General features: G+C 43.2%; 1 protein-coding gene across 1 annotated transcript in view; it reads right to left on the bottom strand.

Moving 5' to 3' along the window:
- LOC126530852 (hormone-sensitive lipase-like) overlaps positions 1-24,398 on the bottom strand; it is a 34,789-nt gene that overhangs the window by 7,470 nt on the left and 2,921 nt on the right. The window contains 3 exon segments of the mRNA XM_050178157.2: positions 115-259; positions 8,532-8,642; positions 13,247-13,429. Coding sequence (XP_050034114.2) covers positions 115-259; positions 8,532-8,642; positions 13,247-13,429 — 439 coding nt within the window.

Raw genomic sequence — 24,398 nt, 5'->3', positions numbered from 1 at the left:
TATATGACAGCCACAGTGCTACAGAAAACATCTTTAATGCTGTGATCAATCACGGCACCCTTCCTGTTGGACTCAACCCTACAGAATGGCATCTAGCAGATGCAAACAACTTACCAAGCTTTTTGTGGTTGATGAGAGCCCAGGCATAAACATGCAACACCTCCTCAAGGGCACGAGGGAACGGTGCCTCTGGGGATAGGGAATAGTCCACTGTGAGGATGGGCACGTCAAGGTCCTTCGCCCAGTCTCTCAGGTAGATCTGGTGCAGTTCAAATGATGTGAGGAAGCAAAAACAGGACACATTGTAAATGCTCTGCACTGTTTTATTCATAGTTATTCGCAGTGATCATTAAAGGTGCATGTATTCAAAATGTTGAATACGAATTGAATACAGTCGACTCTCATTACAACGGACCCTGATAATTTGACAAAAAACGTCTGTTTCATCAGAAGTTCGTAATATCCGAAACTGCTCACTTTCGAAGCTTTCATCACAATGCTTAACAACTTTATTGCAAAGAGAGAACGATGAACGTACAAAGTGAAAAAACAAACCAAAAAGTCACAGTATTACTACTTGAAAGGTGAAGCATTGATTGCGATAGCAAACCAAGCATGATAAGTGTGGCAGCAGCAGCAAGCAAATTGACCTCCGTGCTGTTTCTCGCTTCAACGCTAACTAAACACTGAAAGCACGGTATTAGATTCGTTGGATGATCCCACCGCTGTTACCAGTTGTAGGAGTTGTCGGACGATCTCGCCGCTGCCACCATTTGTAAGGGTTGAAGGTCGTAGAGAGGAACTTGGGAGGAACTAGGTGAACAGGGTTTATTTACAGTACCTACAGTTTAAACAAGTGATACATTTACACAGCCTAGCGTGACTCCCAAATGGAGCCCGCAAGACGAAGCATACAGCAAACGAGCACACAGCTCACGAGTACATTGACGAGCACGGAGCACGACGACGAGCACACCTAGCAGCCGACAAACCGCCATTTTTAAACACTTCGTGTTCCCTAGATCCCTAGGTGAGGCAAAACGTTCGACGTCATCGTAAACAGACCGCCTTTCTGCGGGACGTTTTACAAACACACACACGCACACACAGGTTTCAGTGCCCCCTCCGCGGGCAGACGACCTTTGCAGCGCAGTCGTCGTAGTGTCCATTGTCCTCCGTCCCCATAGCCAGGTGGTCACGCCCGACCCCAGCTGGTGCCTCTAAATTCCAGAGCAGACCTCGCACAGTGGCCTCCGCCACGGTCCATTGTCTGGTGTCTCGAAAAGCGCATGGGGAGGTTCCGCCAATTACTTCCCCTCGAGAACTCCCCTGAGCTGACCCCCGCCGCCAGGCTGCCGGTTGTCTGCAGTTCTCTGAAGTAAGTTCATGGTTGGTTAGCGCTGCCCTCGCTGGTTCTCTGAAGGGCGCCACCACCGTGGGTGGATCAAAACACGTGCAGCGGGCTGAAATAACTTGCACGTTGCCACCTCTGCAGGCCATTCCTAACAATGGTGCATACAAAGCTACCGGCACTGGGCGCACTTTGTCCACATCACAAATTGCTTTCAACATACGGCAGCTGTGCCGTAAGTAGCAGCCATCAGAGTATAACCCGCTCTCTCTCGCCTAACCTCCTCCCCCCGTACTTGTGCCTCAAGTGTAAGAGAAGACAGTGCATTTTCGCCCCACCTTTCTCCATTGCGTGTGTGATATTGAGTACGGATGGTCGGCTGACCCTCGCAAGTTAGTTGTCAGCCCGTTTCGACACGGCCAAAGTCTGTTTTGTAAGCCCGATTATGAAAATATTGCGGCTAATTTCGTCCGCTGTAGACGATAGTCCGTTGTAGCGAGGTCTCCCAACGATTGTTTCTGAGGGCGCAAAACAGTTCGTGTTGCACGGCAGGTAGGTAGAACAAACTAATGCCAAAATATGGTCCATTAAATGCAAAGTCTGTTGCATGCGGGTCCGTTGTAACGAGCGTAGACTGTAGTCCCTGCTATGTAATTCACAATTGGTAGAGAAATCACTAAGTTGTCAAATATTCATTTATTTCAAATATAGCATTTTAAGGGGGACAGAAAAATAGGTGTGAGGACTGTTCAAAATGATTCTGCTGCAGGATAGCTGCAGTTGTAGCACAGAGGTGCCAGTTCCTGAGTGAATGCGCAGGTCAGATAATGTTTGCTCAATAATCTACAGTCATTCATTAAGTGTGGCTCATGTTTTAGGCAGCCTATATATGGATTGTGTTCCAATTTATAATTTGGCCAGTCTCACCATGTCTGCACCGCTTTAAAGCAATGTGCGGTGCCGTAGTGTAACACATATCCTTAGTGAACACAACCCTGTATTATGTGCATCTGGAACATATCTGGTACGTGCATCCCTTAATGTTTGATTACTGTCATTGTCATGGTCCCCGGAGAGTTAAAGCTATTGTTTATCACCTACATGCTCCTCAGTTGTCCAGATGGCTAATTGTGAACAGTATTACATGCACGTGTACATGTATATAAGCCTGATTTCTATTTTTACCGAATGGGCTCCACCCAAACTTCATAATTCATGTTGTTTAGAAACGAGAAAATTTTATATTTGATTCGAGGCTCAGCAATCATATCTTTCTATATTCTTATTCGATTCTATTAGTAAATTTCACTATTTGAACACCCTTAGCGATTATCTTCACCATGAAAGAAAAGAAAAAACAAAAAAGAACACTAACTTTTACCACAGCTAAGGATGTGACCAGCAAAGCCTCCTTTGCACATATACCTATAGATGTTTTTACTAACAGCTGCATAGCAATTTCATGTTCATATTTAACACATCTTCTTGATTCACTACCTTACTAACAGCTGTACACAGGCACCATATCATGAATGACAAAATGAGCTACCAACTGCCAGACCAGTTAAAAAGTTGGAGCTCTTGAAAGCTAGCGAGATCAAAGGAGATGGAAAAAGTTTCTGTAAGTAAGCCATTGCCTTTCCACCACCAAAGCAGAATGTAGACACAAGGTGTCTACCAAGATGACATATTCATATTCCCTGAGTTTTCCAGGTTATCCCCGAGTGCCTTTGCGAAGTTCCGTGAGTGACGCAGAACTATGTTTTATGTCAAGAGGGGCTGAAACCACGTTGCCCGATACTGTCACTCTCTAGTAAGCACATGAAAAAAAAAACAAAAAAAACGACTTAATTCAGTTTCAAGACTAAAGAATAGTGTTTATACTATTCAAAAAGAGAACAGAAAGGAGAGATTAGTAAAATGCACAGCAAATAAAATGTCTTCGAAAAAAACTGCAAGTCGAGTCGAACATCCTCAAATACAAATAAAAAATAGATGCATACAGAAGCAAATATTTTCGAATATGAGCTATTTCTATCAACTGATAGCAAGCTCAGTGGCATGAGGCCCGAACTTTGTCACAATTGAAATTCTCTCTCAACAGCTTGTAGATATAAGGTCAACCTCATCTGTCCTGACATACTCTGAGCCCGTGCACGACGTCCGAGTGTTCTGTTTCACTGCTATAAAGCGTTTATTTTGGTTTGGATGAGGGACACCTGCATCTCAGCATCAGCGAACACTTCTTCTTTTTTTTTTTTTTTACCTCAAGCACCTTCTAAACGGCGGCAGCACGCTTCCTTTCGTGTTCATTCCTCAATGTCTAGGTTCTTTCTGTTCTTGCTCTCCTTCCGCCACTCTTCGCCCCACGGAACAATTGAAGCATCTTCTTGGTCAGTTGCACAGCCCACGTCCGATTTTTCTAACTCCATAGGGGCCGCGAGAATGTTCGAAAAATCGGCCAGTTCGAAAAAATAAATGCATGTTATATACTGCCCTTAACCCTTTCGCTGTCACGGACGTACCGGTACGTCATCGCGCTTCCCCCCCACAGTGTCACTGACGTACCGGTACGTTCTCTATCGCGCGTTCAAAATTTCGCGCCTGAGCGCAAAGCTGGCGCTCCCGGACTTGGCCACGCCATCTGTTGACTCTTCCTACAAGTTCGTATTTTCGCCCCGACCTGTGTTAGTACATTGTATTGAAGAGTACGGTGCGACTGCCACGCCCCCCTCTCTTTTTGCTGAGTGGCGCGGTGGCTCCGCGTTCGCTGGATCATGCGTCGCGCGCGTGTGGTTATGGGTTCAAGGGTTGTTCTGCCATCTCCGCCGGTTTGAAGGTTTTTATTTTTCTTCTGTTGGTGCGTCTGCTACGGCGCGTCAAGTTCAGGCGCACGCGTCGCCGTTGCCTCTCCGAAAAGGGTGACTCGATTGCTGCTTTCGCTCTCTCGCCGCACCCTCGCTTCCGACTTGCAGCAGTAAACGTAAAGCCCTTCGAAGTTTGTTTTAGCCTTTTTCCATCTCCCTCTTCTTGATCGCACAACGTCCCATTTATCTCCGTTGCGCGGGCGACTGAAAGCGCATCCTCCCTGCGCGCAGTTACTTTCGGATAGCTGAGCGGCGCGAGACCTTCGTCTGTTCATTGGAGCGGTGGCTCTTACGATTCAGAATACGAGCCGAGCTCGGATTTGGACTCGGACAGCGTCTAACGCAACGAAGAGACGAGTTCCGCATCGTCAGATTCGGATGTTGAACGGATGTTATAGTCAGGCTGATGATGATGATGATGTTTACTAATAACAGCTGCAGAACATTGAAATGTGCATATTGCATTGACTATGTTATTTGTATACCAATCATAATCAAAAATAAGTTGCTATGTTCATTCCCTGTTATGCTCGCTCCCTGAAACCAAGCCGACACTGGGGGTGCGTCACAGCCAGAAAGGTGCGACAGCGAAAGGGTTAAGGGCTCAAACCACCACAGGCACATTTGAAAATGCTCTGAAGGCCTGTCAGTACACGTATTAGGCATATCGGTGTTCGTACAGTAACAGGAGATACCGGATACATGCGTGTATAATTAAGGAATACATACTGTGTCCCGTGGCAATTGGTACTTCCCACTCTTGTCATGCTTCACTGCAATACTTTTGCGTATGCTACACCAAGTAACATTTCTGTAAAGAGACGAACCTGACTTTCGGGAACCGGCATTATGGAACGCACCGTCCTTTCCAAGCTTCTAAGCCAATCGCGAGGACCACAAAGGCGCAGTCGGTGCCATTGCTGACAGCAGCGAATTCTTCCAATGAAAAACACGACACACAACGGCAAGAAGCTTAATAGCGAACGTCAAAGCAGCTAGGTCTAGCATTGCCGCAGTGGTGTGTTACGGCTGCCAGCGGATCTGCGTGCGAGAGCGCCGGTTTGAGTTGGCAAGGTAACCAAAACGGCAGCGGTGGTGGCTTTGATTAATGCCGTTTCGGACCTGCGGTCACGGCAAAAAGTCCGGAAAATCGGACGGCGAATTGTTCTTGCGTCCAAAATTTCAGACGTTCTGATACATTGACTCTATGGGGTACGTGAAGGTGCCGCGAAGCCGTCCAAATTATCGGGCATCCGGAAAGTTGGTCGTTGACTGTACACTGGAAACTTCTCCAGCCGACCACAGGGTGTCAAAGATGATTCATTACGATTCCTGTCTGTTACTCGAACCAGCATTACCGTGACTTTCAACCCTTTCAACAAAATTATCGCTAATTTTCTCTGATAGAGGCTGAGTTTCTTCCCTGAGTTTTCCCAGATTACTCAAAATCCCGGAGAATTCCCGGTTTTCCCGGTTGGTAGACACCCTGAGACAGTCATCGCAGTTCTGGCAATACTAGATATATTGAACTCGAAGAAGATTGTGATATGATTCAATATATCGATATTTTAGATATAATATATGCTCACCTGAAGCTTACTTAGAAACTCTGCACGCCTTGGAACAGTCTTTCGAGATAGTGACAAGCAGAAGCTTACCGATTTCTTACTCCAAGGCAATGTCAAACTAAGAGATGTACACTTATTTACTTTATTTTTTACATATGAATGTTGCGAGTGACTCGCACTGTGACACAATCTTCGATGCAATGCCAACCTTAAAAGCCTGCGTCACCAGCCACACGGGATCTCGGTGCATCTTGCATGTCCCAATGTGATTGCTGTGCATTTCTATTTTGGATAAAGTAAACATGCACGCAGTAAGGATGCAAACCAGCCTTCATGAATATGCACCATGCCTCAGTCGGCGCACATGTACCACGAATGTGCGTGAATGTGACAGGCGTGCCTATTGCTTTACGCCGCTAGTAGTCACGTATCCGCAGCGAGCTGACCAGGCAGACGCTGCTAGATACGTAAGTGGCTCTCAGTTTGTGCAGAACATCGGAGTAAATTCCAGGTCAAGCAATAAGCGACCACCATGTGAATCTAAATGAAATGCGTTCAGCGCCGCATTGGCACTGCTCACTACTAATACAGTCGAACCCAACTATGTCGAACCTGTTTACATCAAATTATTCTGTATATCGAACAATTTCTGAACACGGTATAGCTACAATGAGTATACATAGCAAATATTACGCTTACATCGAACAAAAATAGCGGCGACTCCCGATATATTGAACGACAAGCGGCGCAAAAGTGCCCCCAGAAGTTGGCTTTCCCTGGCGGCGGCAGGGAAACCCGCTGGCGTAGCTCCATCCAACTGCTCTCCATACCGTGACCACGCTGCGTTGGGCAAGCCGTCGACACACCCCTGCAAAATATGATCCTGGCCCGCCCGCAGCGCTCGCTCAGACGGCCAATCAGAGGCTCTTGCGCCCTCGTCGTGCAAGATGTTGCAAGTGCTGGTTGTCTCGCTGCTTTTCTGGTTCATTGTTTTTGCGCCTTGTGGGCCTTCTCCCACAGTGTTGCCGTGATGAAGCGGTAGAATTTCATTTTCGCCGTGAAGATAGAATTCGTAAATCGGGTCGAATGCGGTGAGAAGTCGGATGACCCCGTAGCGTGCAAGATTCCGAGGAGTAGTCTAAGCACGATCTTGAAGAATAAGGGGGAGATTAGGGCTAGAGCGGACAAACTCGCGACCCGGTGCTCGTGGCGCCTGACACATATGCACAGCCGTGTGCAAGTGGTTCATCCGAAATTGCTTCAGAACTGCCGGCTGCGGCGTGCCCGGTGGTAACTGTCAATTCTGATGAGTGCAACGAAGCCGTTGCCAGTGTTGCCGAAATTTGGAGCGAGCTGTCAGAATTTCCGGAAGCTGTTGACGAGTCAACAGTCGACGAGTTTGTGAGTGCAAATGATGGTGTCGCGACCACGGGAGAGCCTGAAAATGAAGACTACATTGCCGACATCGTACCAAGTACAAGTGAAAGTGGGCACAATGAGGAAAGCAACGATAGTCCTTTGCCCACATCCTCCGAGGTGATTGGTGCACTCGCACTAGTCCAGTGCTTCCGCACAAATGTGGAAGGTTGCAGCCTCAGCCACTCCGACTCTTTAGACAATGTGGAGAAGTGCGTGAGTCGCAGGCAGCGAAATTGCCCAAGCAGAAGAAAATACAGGACTATTTCATGCGAAACTAAGCTAGTTTCATCAATAAAGCGGTTTTATAAATGGTATGCGCCTTTATGACATCCAATTCTTTAGCAGGCTTATATTGAATCATGCCCTATATCGAACTTATAGGCACTTTTTTGCAAGTTCAATATAGCTGGGTTCAACTGTATAAACATTCATGGACATGTCCAGGTTTCATATATTGGAGATTATTGCATAATAGTTTATTTTTTCTTTATTCATTTCTTTATTTGTGTATTTCCCCGCTTTGCCCGAAAGCGCTACAGCAGGGGGGTTACAATCTTGAAAGACATATGTCTTCATTCACACTGCACACTTCCTCAGACGTCAGTCGTTTCCACTAAGCGATAGTTTTTACAAAAAAAGAATTTGCATACAGATTCACCCTGGCCTGGTATTCCCTCATATTTTACTTGTGGTCAGTCTGTCAGTTGCGTAAGCTCTGCTTGAAATCAGCATCGAAAGATGGTGCCAACAACCTTACTGCTAGTGTCTGCTATTGATGTTTCCTAAATGATATTACCTATGCAGAAAGGTTAAAATTCTTAAGCCACAGAATTTCTTAACAAACTTTTTCATCACTTCACTAAAGCCTACGTACATTCATACAACTCTTTGCTTACCAGTGACAATCGTTGCCATTACTGTAGGTAACTTTGACAAAGCTTAGCATGAGGGTTTTGGGATCGTTTCTGCACTTTCTTGCTAATTCAAAATTATTTTCGAGTTTGCGGAACAACTCTACTATCAGACGCGTGACAGGCACTTCTCGGGAAACTAGATATTTCATTACCTTGACATGATTCAAAAATTTCCGGAGTTGCCCTTTAAAGAAACATGCACCCTTGTTTCCCTTCATAAATACATAAAAGAAATAAGAGACGACAATCTGTGCTTTCAGTGGCATCCTTATGGGAAACAAAGGATTATTATCATAAATATTTATACTTTAACAACAACATTCTTCTTTACTTCAGCCTGGTAACAGCAATTCTCAGCCGCACGGTATCATTGAGGAGTAGCTGCGACAGGCATAGCACAGCAAGCACTCACCTCATGAGAGTCGGGAGTTTGGGACACAAACCCACCACCATGGCAATGAAGCAGCAAGCCCTTGGATGGAGGGGATGGACTAGAAAACCACCGGCTCCCTGTGACAGCCTCCTGCAAACAAAAGTATCACACAGCAACATCAGAATGAAAATTTAACAGCAACACAAAACAAAACTGCAATCTCTAGATTGCTTCCTCATCAGGGTATGAAGTTTGAGCTCGGAAAAACAAGGAGACACAGTTTTTTAGAAAAGAAGCACCTTAATGCACTATAGACTAAGGGCACTTTTAAAATGGCCATGTTTACAATTCACAAACATTTTATTTGGTAGCTCCCTTGGCCAATGGCAGAACACTGTGATCAACAGCACCGCAAAAATTGCCAGTGACCTCCACGTTCACTCAGCATGTTCTCTTCTTAGCAGGGAAGCAGCATGCTCGAGAAATATCTGAAACTTGGTAAGTACAGAACTTAAAATAGTTGCCATTTTTCTGTGCTGGTCCTGAAAAGAAAATCTGGCAGCAGCTATCCAAGCAATGTGTAGTCAAGCAAACGTTTGACACTTCTGCTTACTTACAGATATTCAACCAGAGAAATCAAATTCAATAGAATATGGCTATTTAGATAATGCAGGCTTTTTAAAGAGTACTGAATACGAAACATTTTCTTCCTTCCAAAGATAATAATAATAATAATAATAATAATAGTAATAATAATAATAATAATAATAATAATAATAATAATAATAATAATAATAAAGAAACACGGGGCAGAATTGTAGTGCAAAATTGGCAGTTGTACCCGAAGGGCAAAGTATTGACAGCCATAGCAAGGTTTGGCATTGTGCGCTGTGCTTAAGCTCCTCAGACAGCATCCTAGTAATACATGGAGGTGACATGTTGGCACATCTGAGCATGCGAGGCGACCGCCGCTGAGCGGCCGAAACAATGCTACTCTGGCTCCGCTGCAGAGTTTATTGAGCTAAGCACGATGACGTATCTACTTAGCGTCATTGTTTCCGCAGCCAAGCATGCTGCATGTTTCTAGTCTAACCCTCCACACAGTCAATAACCACAGCTTCTCAGCTTAAACAGGGGGAAGGCGGGAGACGGAAATTCAAGACGATAAGTAAAACAAGAGGAAGGTGAAAACAGGAGCCAACATTTCAACAAGTGGACTTGTCTTCTTCAAGGCCTTGAAGAAGACAGGTCCATTTGTCGAAACGTTGGCTCCTGTTTTCACTTTGTTCTCGTTTTGCTCAGCTTCTCAGCTTGCAACTCATGCTTCATGTAGCCAATGGGCTATTTGAACGAGCCTTTTTTCATGGCAGGAAGGCTCTGGTTGCTCCAGTAACTCAATACCCGGCTATAACAACATATTTGACAGAATTGAATCCGTATCAAACTCTCGAATTGAACAGGTTCTTTCTGAAAAAGAGTAGTACTTTTTTGGCTTGTACGTAAATTTCCGACATTCAGGCACCCCTTTATGAAACCAGTTGTGAGGACCACTTGACCACTCCTGCATCCCCTTACATTCGACTTCCTCACATAAATCCCATGTCTCAAGGTGTTCGGCTTCTCCGTATGATGCATATGCGACGGTGGGGTGGGCACTAGTGCTGCACTCGCGCAGCCATGGGAGACGGCATGAATGTTCTGAGGCAATCGCTACCTTAGGACATAGATAACGTGGGTGTGAAACAAACTTGTTTCCTTGACTTTGGCTTTGAGATGTAGGCGCATATGGACTGACCGCACACCTTTCAGTGCTCTTTGCAGGACTGCCTGTGAAAGGATTTCCATTCAGTTTCGGAGTGCAGCACCAGCATGGGCAATCACAATAGCATGTGCTTCGGTTCACAGAGCAGCATCCGTGAATTACCGATGCAGTGATGCGTAGGCAAACATTTGCTTGGCAACCTTGCGTGGCGAGTCCAGCTTCCTTGACTTTTCAGCGATATCAGGAACTATTCCTTGTATGGATTTCAGCTAGCTGGCACTGTTGTATAGAATAAGCGATAAATACCTTTTTTTTTGCATTGCTTACGCTGGCTTGTGCCCTGTGCTTCATTACTAGGGGCACTTCAATACCACATGTTAATTGGTATATTTAGCACGAAAGTATTCACAACAGTGGTACTAAAATGGGCACAGCCTAGAAGTGAAGACCATCAATTGCTAGGCTTATAGTGCTTCTTTCAGTAACTAATGCTGAATTCCAATGGCGGAGTCGGAGCAGCCGACGGACTCCGCGAGCGAGCACGCGACTCTGGCGCAGAGCAACACCTCCAAATCCGCGATTGAAACACAACCTGCGCCAGCGGTGCAACGCGGAAACGGAACTTGTATCGCCGAGTTACCCAGGATACCTTGCGTGTTACTTCCTTCAGCTGTTTGCTCCCACCACCGCCGCACCGGTCACTTGTCTCTTCAGCGCCGTTCACCTGTCATTTTTTTTAAAGTGCGGAATGGATATCTCGCCAAGCGTGCAGCAGCTTTTGCTTCCTCGCCAGTCGTGACCGGTGGCGCCCCCCAGCAGACAAACGTGGTAAAGGAAATACGTCACGCAGAGTTCCGGTCCACTCCGCCGATTTTGGCGGAGCATCTTTTTCTGCCCCACGGAGTGACTCTCGCTCTGAATCCACTCCGACTCTCTCATTGGAATACCTTACTCCCGCTCTCACTCCGCCATTGGAACAAACTTGCTCCGAAACGAGCAGAAAAACTTGCTCCGACTCCGCCATTGGAATTCAACATAAGAGTTGTGCTACCACTCCACCCAGAGGTCTCCAGTGGTGAGAAACACTAGTAGAACACGTGAGATATGCCTTTGAATGATCTTGTGGCCATTCTGCAGCCCCCAGTCATCGAGATCCTCTTATCTGCAGGTTTTCATGTGGTTCCATTTGCTCCACAGTTTTTCTCTAGCAGAATCAAATAAAGTGTCACACAACATTTTATTGTTATTAGAGTTATACACAGAATATCCTCAAAAAAAAAACAAAAAAACTTGGCATTTCTTACAATTCTTTATCTTTTTTTTAGTACCACATTATCAAGAACTCCCACATCTCTTCTTTCAGCGAGAAAATCCCACGGATCAACCCAGAGTAATGAAACTGTGCGAGAAAACCCGAAGAGCTGAAAAGGTGTCAAGGCACAAAGTTTCTCAGCAACTTTTTTTCTTTTTGTGAATTTTTTATATATAAAGCTTTAAACAAGGTCGCAAAGGAGTTTTCGAACTTGTTTCATCATCAATACACTTGTAATAATATCCTACTTACATGTTGTGTAAGCGTGCATTTTGTTTTACTTCAAAATATTATTGAGGCCGAAAATGAAGCTTGCAGCACAAAACTTCAGCTTTCCAGCTCATTCCAAGACCTCCATATACCAGCATAAATGAAAAAAAAAAAATGTGGGGGGGCTTTGATACTTTTTACAGTCTGCTTTTGTTCGCCATGGCAAGAAAATAGAAGATACAGAACTGTAAATTGTGTCATCAGAGCCATTTTACCATGCAACATGCCATTCCACAGCCACTGTGAGTTTATTTTGATTGGGCACATCTTATAAATGTTGGTGGCAAACATATGAAAATATAAGGACGTTAGTGTTTATATGACAAGTTGTTCTATAATTACTACTGCAAAGTGAGAAAGCATATAGCAAGTTAGAAATCAAGAAAGATTAGAAAAGTGATCAGGCCATTATATTGAATTGTTAATGTACCAGCTACATCTCAGTGTGCCCCCACCCATCTCCTTTATGTTATTCCTATTGCACTAAAAGCTGTGCTGCTATGCCAATGCACTCTGGTATTGGGATGGCCTCTGATATTGGGCGATGTGACGAACCGAGATTGGAAGCCATTTCAGATAGTATTGTCCTCTGCCACTAGACGGTTCCACCACCTTATCAGTAATGACATTTCCTCATTTTTGGTCTTGCCAAGAGGTGCTCTCTCAATCATGACAGCTCAAGGATTCCAGCCAATAGCCATCACGCTTATTGGTCTATCGGAATGTGCACGCAGGGTGCCGGGGATTTTGAGAAGTTTAAAGAATGGGTGGCTGGTCTTTTGAGCAAAGCTGCAGGCACCCTGCTCCTTGTACTGGAATAAATATTTGGCTCAGATGTTCATAAAGCATCATCTACCAAATAGGCAAGTTTACTTACCCCATTCAAAAAGTGCTGACGCATACTTTCAATGTTTTAGAAACTCTACCACACTCTTCTTGCACATCAAAAAATTGAGCTTAGCAAGTATGACGGTAGAGAAATATTTATTTGATAATAAAGTTGGCCATGAAATGCCAGACCTACTGTCATCAACATTATTGCGACGTCGTGACACAGAGCAGCGTTCTCTGATGTCATGTAGCAATAAGGCTAGGCAGGTACGATGATGTTGCTCATGAAAAAAAAAAAAAAAGAAAGTCAAGATTGCTGTGGGTGCCTCTTTTGGCTGTGCCGGTATTAGTCACTCATGACACATCCACCTCCTGGGTACTGGAATTGAGACTGGTTTGTAGGAACCAACATTATGGTAAATTACTTGGGGTGCTCTGACACTTATTATTTTTCTTTTCAGGATTAAGAAGGCTTGTACTTTCTTTGAATGCAAGTAAATTGAAATTGAATTGAATTGAAAAAAGTTGAAAATGTCACTTAGGTACTCCTTCGAGGAGTGGGAAGCAGACAAAACTCGCCTGTCCTTTCCTCCACCGATAGGAGAGCAGCCGACAGCGAATAGGAGCCCTTGGCAGGTGAGAAGAGGGCACGGGGATGTCGATCCAGGCCAGTCCATTTTCAGTGGGCAATGTCTGCATCTTTTCAGGCACGGTCACCACTTCGCACACCTCCAATGAGGGACAGATCCACTGGGGGACCCGCTGCAGTGAGATAAATGTGCGAGTATAGCAAGTGGATCAGCAAGGCTTCTTTCTGGGCAAGTTCATTAACTACAATTACGAAAGATCAGTGAGAAAAAAAAAAGGCAATTATGCTGATCATCACAATGATTATGCACAATGTAGAAATCAATGTTATACACAGCATTAGCAATCAGGATGTGGGACTGCAAGACCCACTGGCAACTAAATCACAAGTGAATCCCGCCGCCCACAGAGCAATGTTTCCAAGTGTCTGGAAAACTTGGCCATGACTTGTAGCCAGAAAGCCAGACTGAAGAAACTGGTGTGTGTGCGTGTGTGTGTCCTCACACTAGGATCATCACACTTAAGCTATTTCCATTGTCTCTGAACTCATTCGCTATAACAGCAGCAGGTTCTCACAGTGGACACCACTATCTTCTCAAGACCTTCTGGTTTGTGATGTACACAAACCATTATCGTCAGTGGCACTATTACTTGGTGTAGCCCCTGAGATACATGCCCAGACACCATCACCCTTGAATTTTACATTGCACGCAAAACACCGCACAAACTCCCCTAAAAAAAAATGTTGCAAGGCATCTCAGAGGTTACCACATCTGGCTTTCAACTGTACGTTGCCACAGGGGTAGGAGTTCAATAAGCAGTGATGAGTAAAGTTCTCTTTTCCATCACCATATTTTGTAACACTGTGATACCTCTAAACTTAACTTTGTTTATATTTGATTTGTTTATCTTTTTACCCACACTGCTTGGACCTGTACAAGGTTTGCAGTACTGAATAAATAAATAAAATTAAAATATGGTGACGGCAAAGCAGAGGACGAGGAGGTATCACAGGAGACAGACAGTTTAGCTTAGTGCTGCTCCTATCTAAATACATGTAAGAAGAGAATTCATTTTTCTTGGCAGCCACTGTGCCAAATTTGGCGAGGTTTGTTGCATTTAAAAGAAATTAAAATCTAGTGACAGTTGGTTTCCAATTTTCGATTTAGGCCATCAATATTTTATTAAAAATTTGCAATAATTGAAAATTTTCATAAAACCAAACTATCAAGTTTACAATTCTATAACTCAGCAATGAAAAATGATATCACAATTCTGTAAATTGCACCTAAATGTACATCTAAAGCGGACACAAATGAATATGTTACAGATGAATCTAAAAAAATTTTGTATTATGAAAATACAGCTCTTGCAGAACACTTGTACACAATGTAACAAATTCAGGTAAGATATAAAATGACGTATTGAATTGTCCGCTTTCAATGATCTAATGGGTGCCATTTGCAGAACCGTGATACCTGTTCTTGATGCAGAGCTATTAATTTGTAAACTTTGAGCTTCTATTTTTTTCCAACTTGCGAATTTTTAAAATTCTTTACAAAATTCAGGCCCTAAAGTGAAATTCCGCTTCCAACAGTCACTAGAATTTAACTTTCTCTTTCAACTGCAACAAATTTAATTAAATCGGTCCAGGGGTTATCTCAGAAAAACGTTTTTCGTTTTACATGTATTTGAATAGGCTGCGTCGGAGTCGGGCTCGAGCTAAAGCTTCCTCTTAAAGCCATTACCATTAAGAACGAAAGAGAAGAAACATGATGTAGAACAACTCTGTATGAATGCACGCATGTCGTCAGAAAATGCGACTTGACACGGTTGTTGAGTACCAGATTGCGTCCTTGTTCATGTTTCGCTTGAATGAGAAGCTGTGTTTTCACTTTCCTGTCCTGGCAACAACAGCCTATCGGGAATGACAAATGGACAGAAGGACGAACACAAAGGGTTCCATTTCGAGCTTTCAACTGCTGGTCACAGCAAAAGGAAAGAAAGAAAAAAGAACAAAAGGAAGAAAGAAAGAGAAAAATTTACGAGAGAGGAGATGAACAAGAAAAGAGAAAAAAAGTGCATGCAGAAGGAGATACAGCCAAGTGCAGCTATCTGCGGCAAGAGATGCATGTATATGCGGCAACAGATTTGGGTATTAGTTCTTCTGTTGGGAATGGTATTTTTCTGTCAAGCAACAGGCAGCTACAAGTGAGCTCATGGTAATCTCCTTTCTTGTGTGTGGTCACCATATTTTAATGCAGAGTTCCTTAGTTACTTGACTACCTATTTTTGCAAGACCCTAAGTAAGGTTAGAGTGACTACCCTAGTCAGAACACTTGCTGTATCTTCAATTCCCAGACCAGAACAAAGTTTTTCTTTATCTATGAAGTTTATTCTAGAGGTCTATGTATGGGCTCCCTTTGCAGCATTACGCTGAAATCGAATCAACACCAAGATTTCCTTTTATTGAGCCATTTAAAAAGCTTCCTTCTTAGACTAAAAATTTTGTTTATGTTATCAACTATACACTTAAGTGTACTCAAAAGCTATTCTGTGCATATTAAAAAAAATTTAGTAATATCGAACTGCATGAAAACAAAATTACAATACATTTCTGTAGCTCTTCCACCTTACTCTGTTATGCAGGAAAAATGAGTAAACATTACACATTTTTTGCCTGTTGCTCATTATTATATTGCAACTTACATGAAAAGCATACACAATAGAGGCATGGAAGTTCCTCTTAAAGAGGTCCTGAAACACTTTCCTAACTAATCATAGAATGATATAACTATTAAATTATGTCCCCTCACGAATCTCCTGCTGCAAACATTTTTTGAATCCTTCAATCACAAGCGAAATTAGACATAGTTATCGGACCGTTCAGTAGCTTTCTGTCTCCATTTCCACTGTTGCACTGGAAATTATACAGGAGAGACGGCAAGAAAGTGTGTGGGGGGAAAGGCTCCACTGGCCCTGCCTAAAGGTGGAACACGAGATGGCTTGTGGCGGCACTCCGTGGCGGTCTCAGTATCTGTGCCACACTTTTTATCTTAGAGGCCACATGCACCAGATGCAGCAAAGCGCAACTGCAATGTTTAGGCCAGCAGTGCAAATAGGAAACGTTTTTTCTGTGTTTTGAGGTTGTAGACATATATTTTTCATTTATTTAACTCGAATGAGCAACAATTGTATTCCTGAGAGCGTTCTCACGATCACGAAATCAGCTAATAGTTGTTGTGGGTGCAGCCGCTTGTGATGACACTGCACGACAACATTGTAGAAACGAGAGAAAGGGATCTTTCGCTGCTTTTGAAATGAGATCGTAAATTCTCTACTGCGTGCAGTGCAATAATATTTGGCTCCCATGTTCACAAGAGCCTCATTACAAAATCGCCAAGGCTTTGTTGTGATGTCCAAAAAATAAATTCATCTAAGCAAAAATGTAAATTAATTTGTTGTATCTTTCACGCACTCTCAATCAACGCAAGAGCAACGTACGCTACTGCAGCCGATTATGTCTTTATGTCGTGCTACCTCTTGCCATTAAGTGCCAGCCACTTGCCAGCTTTTATGTGCAATAGCTAACTGTAATGAAAAAAAAAAAAGCAAATCAAACTGCTGAATTATTCAAGTATGTTTATCCAGGGAAAGCTCAGTGTGTGCTTCCCCAGCCAAAAGGGCACTTTTAGCACAATGTTACTAAGCACTCACCGCACATGTCATCTGCACACGTCAGGAAAATAAAAGTTAAGCTGCTCAATCAGTAAACCTCTTTAAACAGCAATGACATGCTAAAAACCAGCACTGCAACCAATGCCAGAAAGTGAGAGAAGGAAAACAATGTAGAAGTACGTGAATGCAAGCATGTTGTCAGGAAATACAATGTGACATTGTCACAGAGGCCACGGAATATCAAGAGTATCCTTACTTATACATCACTTGAAAGTGAAATGTACTCATGTCCGCCTGTCAGCCAACATCACAGTCTGCTTATACAGTTTTATTATTCTTTATGCCTTCACATACAATACATGTATGCTTCACTTCCCTTGAGCGTACACCTTTTGTCAAAGGTTTCAAATCTCTTGCACAAGTAAAAAGTTCTGCTGCCAGGCCCTGTTGCAGGCCTCCAGTAGCATGGCTGGTTACAAAGCTCAGGAGACTGAAAAGCATCTGTCCGATTCAATCTCCTTACAGGTTCATTTTCGCACACACAAAAAAAAAAGTATAGAAAGGCAAGACAAAGCACAAAAAGGACACAAGGGCAGGAAGAACACAAAACACAACAGGAGTATGCAGCACACGTTTTAGTGTTGTGTCTTTGCTGTCCTGGTGTTGTGTCCTTTCTCGCAATCAAATTGCTAGCTTTGTGGTGCGTCTTCACATTCTGTTCTTTTGTTGTTTCTGTCTAGCCGCCTTTCTTTCTTTTTCAATGGTGCTATAAGTCTGCAAAAATGTCATGCTGACAAGGTCAAATCTCAAACATTTAATCTCTGACTTCTCTGAATCTCTGAATCACAGTCCTTACGAAGGCTCACTCATTCCATCCCTCTGGGCCTCTGTTTTGCACTGCATTATTTACCTTGCACACGTTGCTGCTACTGCATACAATGTTTCTTGATGATGTGTTTATTTTTCTCTTTCAGCATTCAAAATGCATTAGGAGCACACTTCAAGCCAAATGTAAGATGACCAGACGTCACGATTTAGGCGAGACATGTCCTGTGTTTCCGCCATGGCCCCATTGTCCCACAGCTCACTTACGGGACAGTGTTTTGTACTGCTTTGCCCTCTCTAAACCCTGAAATGCCTGCCCTGTGTTGTCAAATTGGCTGTTGATTTTCTCAGGTGTGGTGTCTCTAAGTTGAAAAATACTTGAGGTAAGTGGCAAAGCGAAACACTGCCAAAATTGAGGCAGCAGCATCTATAATTTTAAAAAGGTTCGGAAATTGAACTGCTCGCTTTCTGAATTAAAATAAGATCGCACCTCTCCAGCACGTACGACCACTTATGGCTCGTATGTTTTCTCAATCAAACTGCAACAAAATTTTCAATGCACTGGCTAACGAACTCCACTCACCCCACTCACCCTCACCCCACTATCTTGCTTGTCATGTATGTAATGTTGGAAGCACATGAAATAACACTGAAACTCAAGTACAAATTTACTGAATAGCTTTAAAAAGAGTTTTCCTTCCAATAAATAAAACTTGGAATAAACAATGAATATCATTTCCAACTTTGCCCTCCGAGAAATCTGGTCCCATTAGCCAAAAGACAAGTTGGTAGTCTCAAGATGGATTAATGTTTCCTGCCAGACCAAATGAACTTTACGTTGACCTGACGCAACAGTAAGCAACCACAGGCCACAACTGGTTTTAGAAGTATGGCACAATGTGCGAAGGACTATAGTTGCAAGCCATAAATTCACCATAAATTTCTAGGAAAGAAAAGCACAAAAGTGTTAATAAACAATTTTAAACAAACAAAACTATTCGCAAACCACTCTTTCCCTCCCAGCAGAGATGCTAAGGCGAAAATAGCAAGCCACTGATGAGCTATGCGCACCCCGCACACGAGGCCTCACTTGTTTTCGAATGCAGAAGGAGCTGTGGCGTCATACCAGGCTTGACGTACAAGGCTGGTGATAATGCTTACACCCTATGTGGTGACGGCGGCACGCGACACAAGTTTGTTTAGACGATAAGGAAATCCATTGGCGCAGCATATCAGAAAGGCAGGTTTCCAAGTTCGCAATCAGCACAAGGTAGTATCGGGCAAAAACAAACAGTGATTAGAAGCTCGTGATACCCAGCAAGGGCCTTCCCCAAGCTGAACAAGAAATAAATTTGTAGGAAGATCTTGCTATTTGACAGGTAGATGTTGTTTGGAACAATGAACGAGTGGAAAGTTTCCATGTCAAAGATAATTGTCAATAAAGCTGTTCAAGGAAGTATGTCATATGGCACTACGTACGAGATTTGGCAGAGCCAAATGCCACACGAACTTTCATAACTCACTCTCCAGATCACTCGTGCAAGCTGGACAGCGCCCTGTTATCTTTCCTGCTCATTTTCCATGTTCCGATTGTGCTCTCCTACAGGTTTCAGCTGGTTTGTGTTGAAATCGAAAGTGTAAAAGACCTATCTCGTGTCGGGCAACTGAGGGCTGAAGTACAGCACGATATGCATGGCATTGTCTGCAGTTGAGAATAGAAGAGTGTTACTATGCATCTGAAGGTTCAACCTTTGCGTTTTCCAGCTTCTTAGCTCTAATGAAGGGCCGTCAGAATAAAAATATTTCCAGGTAAACCTTTACAAGGTGCCTACCAAGTTGACATTTCCAAATTCCCCGAGTTTTCCAAGTTTTCCCTGAGTGAATTTGCAATATTCCCTGTGTGACACAGAACTTTGTTTTATGTCAAGATGGGCTCCCTACATCATGTCGCCTAATGGTGTCACTCTCTAGTAAGCATGTTAAAAATAAAGAAAAAAACTTAGTCCAGTTTGAATAGTAAGGGGTAGCGTTTATTTTATTCAAAAAGAAAACTGAAAGGAGGGGTTAGTAAAATGCACAGCGAATAAAATATCTTTGAAAGAAATAGTAAAAACCATTGCAAATCGAGTCGAACATTCTCAAATACGAATAAGAAAGAGATGCATGCAGAATATTTATGAATATGAGCTATTTCTATCAACTGATAGCGAGCTATTGGTATGAGGCCCGAACTTCATCACAAGTGAGATAACTCGCAACAGCTGTTAAGTCAACCTCAACTGTCCTGACATACTCTCAGCCCGCACACAACGCCTCAGTGTTGCATTTCACTGTTTTAAAGAGTTTTTTTGCTTGGATGAGGGACACCTGCATCTCGGCATCAGCCAACACTTTGCTTTTAGAGTGCAAGCTCCTTCAAAAAAGTGGTTGCATGCTCCGATCCTTTCCTGTTCATTTCTGAATGCATAGGTCCTTGTCTTCTTGTTCTCCTTCGGCTGCGCGTTCGCCACACGGGCTATTTGAAGCATCCTCCTGGACAATTGTACAGGCAGCATCCGATTTTTCGGACTCCCTAGGGGCCGTGAAAACGTCCGAAAAAATGAATGCATGTCTTTTACAGCCCTTAAGGGTTCAAATCGCAACAGCCACGTCCAAAAAAGCTGTGAAGTCCGGCCAGTACACTTATTAGGCATATCGGTACTTGTACTGTGACAGGAGATGGCGGGTGCACGCGTTAAGGAATACATACTGTGTCCCGTGACAGTTGCCCCTTCCTACATTTGTTATGCTTCACAGCGTACCAGTACTGTAATGAGGCGAAGCTGACTTTCGGGAAACGGCATTATGCAACGCGCCGTGCTTTCCGAACTTCGTAGCCAATCGCGATGAAAGGCGGTATCGATGCCATTGCTGACAATGACGAATTCTTTGAATGAAAAACACGGCACAGAACGGCAAGAAGCTTAATACTGAACCTCGAAGCAGCTAGGCCTAGCATTGCCGCGGTGGTGGCTACGGCTGCAGGCGGATGCGCGTGCGGGTGTGCCGGCGCGAGGCGGCGAGGTTATCAAAATGACGGCGGTGGTGGTTTTGATTAATGCCGTTTCGGACCTGCGGTCACGGCAAAATGTCCGGAAAATATGACGGCGAAGCGTTCTTGTGTATGGGGTACTACGTAGTTGTGCTGCGAAGCCGTCCTATAGTTATCTGGCGTCCGAAAAGTCAGTCGTTGACTGTACTCTGGCAACTCCTCCAGCCGACGCGGCGTCAAAGACCATTAGTTACGATTCCTCTCTGTTGCTCGAGCCAGCATTACTGCGACTTTCGTTCCCTTTCAATAAAATTACAGCTAATTTTCCCTGATAGAAGCACAAATTCCCTGAGTTTTTTCCGGACTACTCAAAATCCCTGAGAATTCCCGATTTTCCTGGTAGGTAGACACCCTGCTTTATTTATTATTTTTTTTGTATGAATATTTTCTCGCTCGTGCTATTTCTTATCAAACTTAAAAGCTTGCCATCCCAATCCTAACTGAATTATCAATAAACGTAGTGCACCTTCATTTTTTTATGTAGCACAATGTTTTCACAATAAACACAACTGCAAAATAAGATCTTTTGCTGTTGTCTTTTCAGAGGGCCAAGTTTGCATCACGACAGAAGCAATATTTCCTACTGTGAGCAGAATCTCAATTAAAGGAAGTTATAACTATTTGCAAGCATTAATTCCATGCAATGACCTGGTCAATAATTGGAGACATGATTGAATGATACATAACACAGTAGAATAAGACGTGTTACATTAACAAGCGTAATCAGAGATGTGACAGCTTGGAAGAAAGATGCAATATTGAACAAAATCTGCAGGATGTATTTCTTTTCCTTCCTTCTTTTTCTTTTTTTTTTGAGGGGGGGGCATAAAAGTCATGAAATAAAACAATGGGTCATAAATTATCCAATGAAATGAAGCAGATTGATGTAACTTTTGTAAAACAAAGACTGGGACTGCAGTGTGAGTACAAGCATTCATGCCATACAACATTTTATCCAGTTTGAGTCAAGATATTTTTACATTGTGCTGTGTGCTACCTCTCCACTGTATGTTTCCTTGAGCGGCAGCATCAACATACATCACACATGTTGAGGGACATAGGATCAGACAGTGTACCTATGAAAAGCATCGGGGTGGATGGTCCTGGTAATGTTTTCATTCATGCTGTTTTTTCCCTGCAATGAGCTGTCTTCCTACACAACTCGAACTGACGAAGTCCTAAAGCGAGGCCCTGTTCTTGGGCAAGTTGCTGTTTAGGTTTGCTATAGTACATTATTCTGTTTGGCTTAATGTTGAGCAACTTGAAACAGGGAGAGCAGTCCTCTATTTCTATTTTTTCTCTATTTTGAATTGCTTATGTAGTGCCAAGAAAATATGATTTATGTAAATTTTGAACAGTATGCTTCCAACATGTCATTTGGTTTGCTTAACTTCATGCAAGGCAGATGACATCCTTAAATGTGCAATCGCAAATGGGTGGCAAAACAGAAACTACTTGTTGCTGGTCCGCTGCTACTATTCAGTATGCTAAAGATGCCCATACACACGACCTCACTTTCACAATGATGAAGACACAACATAGAATTGACCACATGGAAAAACACACTAAAGCCGCCAGAAAACTGCTAAAAGAAACTACGCTTCAACGAACATGCAGGGAGTCTGCCAGCCTCCCCTCCTTAAGAAGAAAGACAATTTTGCATGGTCGGTAGATGTAAATTCAGATAGCTACCAAGAATTTCTGAGTGAATAAAAAGAGAGGTAACTGTTATATCACGTCGATATACTTACATAAATGGTGAAAACATGTTTCTGCATAAACAACTGCCTGCAGTTCTTTCTATTTCACTTTGCTAAAATAGTTCAGAATATTTTCTGAAAAATAAATATATATCCACATGGTACCCAACGCACATGTTGGAATCCAAATGAAGCAAACCTTCAGTGAAGCTGTTAAATATGAGGGCGAATCAGAATGTCCTCGCCCCTATATTCTTAGCCAAATTACGGCTGTAAACGCAAAGTCAACATATCCATTTGCAGCGGCAGACCTTCCTTGAACCATCTCGGCCTTATCTGTCAGTAGCTCCATGGTATGGCCCTGCTGTCAGTCGTTGAAGATGGTGGTTGTGCTTCACATGTCCATGGCGTACGAGCAACGAAGTGCGATTCCTTTTCTATGGAGCGAGGGACGAACGCCCATCAAAATCCCCAAGGAAATGCAGCCCACGTATGAGGAACAGTGCCTTGCTTTGAGAAGTATGAGGTGGTGGCTTTGTGAGTTCGCAAATGGCCATGAAGGCTTGCACGATAATGAGCATTCGGGGATGCCGCGTGCGTCGCTGACTGACCACAGGGGCATTACAAAGTTAGTGCTGTGAGGGGACAAATGTATGAACCGGTATGAGGACTATGTGGAAAAATAGCATAAGGTACGTAGAATAGTACATATATTCGTAATTGCCTGTATGTACCTTATTTTGGCTAATAAAAAATACGGGCAAGAAACTCTCTGATTCACCCTTGTATATGCTATACAACTAATGGAAATGCATACAAATGTGTTTATTCTGATCCTGTGTAATGCATAATCTAATGCAACTTTTATATTTATGCCCTACACTGCTCACAAGCTATGCTAAATGCAAAACCAAATCAGGTGGATGCACAGTGTGAGGCATCTATGCAGTGGTGTATGTCTCAAGGACAAAGGCAATGCATGATACTTTTAGAAGTTTAGAAGGAGGAATGGTGTTGACAGGGGTATGCACAGAAAAGTATGGCGCCCATCTAAATATATTTAAGGGTTCTGTACTTGGCAAGAATGGGCACACACTCTGTGGCACATAGAATGTCTAAATTAAGAGAAAATCAGGTAAATCAAAGAGGTCATTAAACATCGCATGCTATTCCATTAAGGTCTATGTGCTTCAGAGGTACCCATCGGCTCACATTACTATATACACAGATTTTATGTTCTGACTTAGAGTTTGACTAAGCAGAGCAGAAGGGCACTAACTAGCACTATTTTTCCAGTCAGAATACAGGGCTAATAAGCCTGTTTTCTGGAGGTTGCATTCAGTGCACATGGATGTACATATACCCAGTGAAATACTGATCAAACCAGCAGCAAGAAACATGTAAAACTATGGGGGTTAGGCAAAGAAAGAAAACTATGCTTCTTTTCTTTTTTAATGCCTTCAATGCAGTCAAACCATATATTGAACCAGAAGGGATCACAAAAAAGTTCTATATATAGGTAATTCAATATATAAAAGACATTCTTTACAAAAATTTTCAAGGAGATTTTTACAGCTGTTCGATATGCACAATAATTTGTACATGTGGGTTCGATATATTTGGGTTCGACTGTATTTCAACAAATTTTACACCTCTACCAGTAACGGACAGCTTGCAAAATTCTGTAAACAAGCGGCCTTGGTAGCCTTTGCTTTAACTAGAATCTCGTCCACAGACTGTTACTACCACAAGTACATAGAGCTTCGGGCCAAGCAAAAAGTGTGATTATGAGGATGCTGGCCAACAGTGCAAGTACAATTACTTTCTAAATTTCTTTACTTAGAAACAG

The sequence above is a fragment of the Dermacentor andersoni genome, chromosome 5 (assembly GCF_023375885.2).
Source record: "Dermacentor andersoni chromosome 5, qqDerAnde1_hic_scaffold, whole genome shotgun sequence".
Classification (NCBI taxonomy): domain Eukaryota; kingdom Metazoa; phylum Arthropoda; class Arachnida; order Ixodida; family Ixodidae; genus Dermacentor; species Dermacentor andersoni.
The sequence above is the reverse complement of the archived record's forward strand: the minus strand, read 5'-3'. Positions and strand labels throughout refer to the sequence as shown.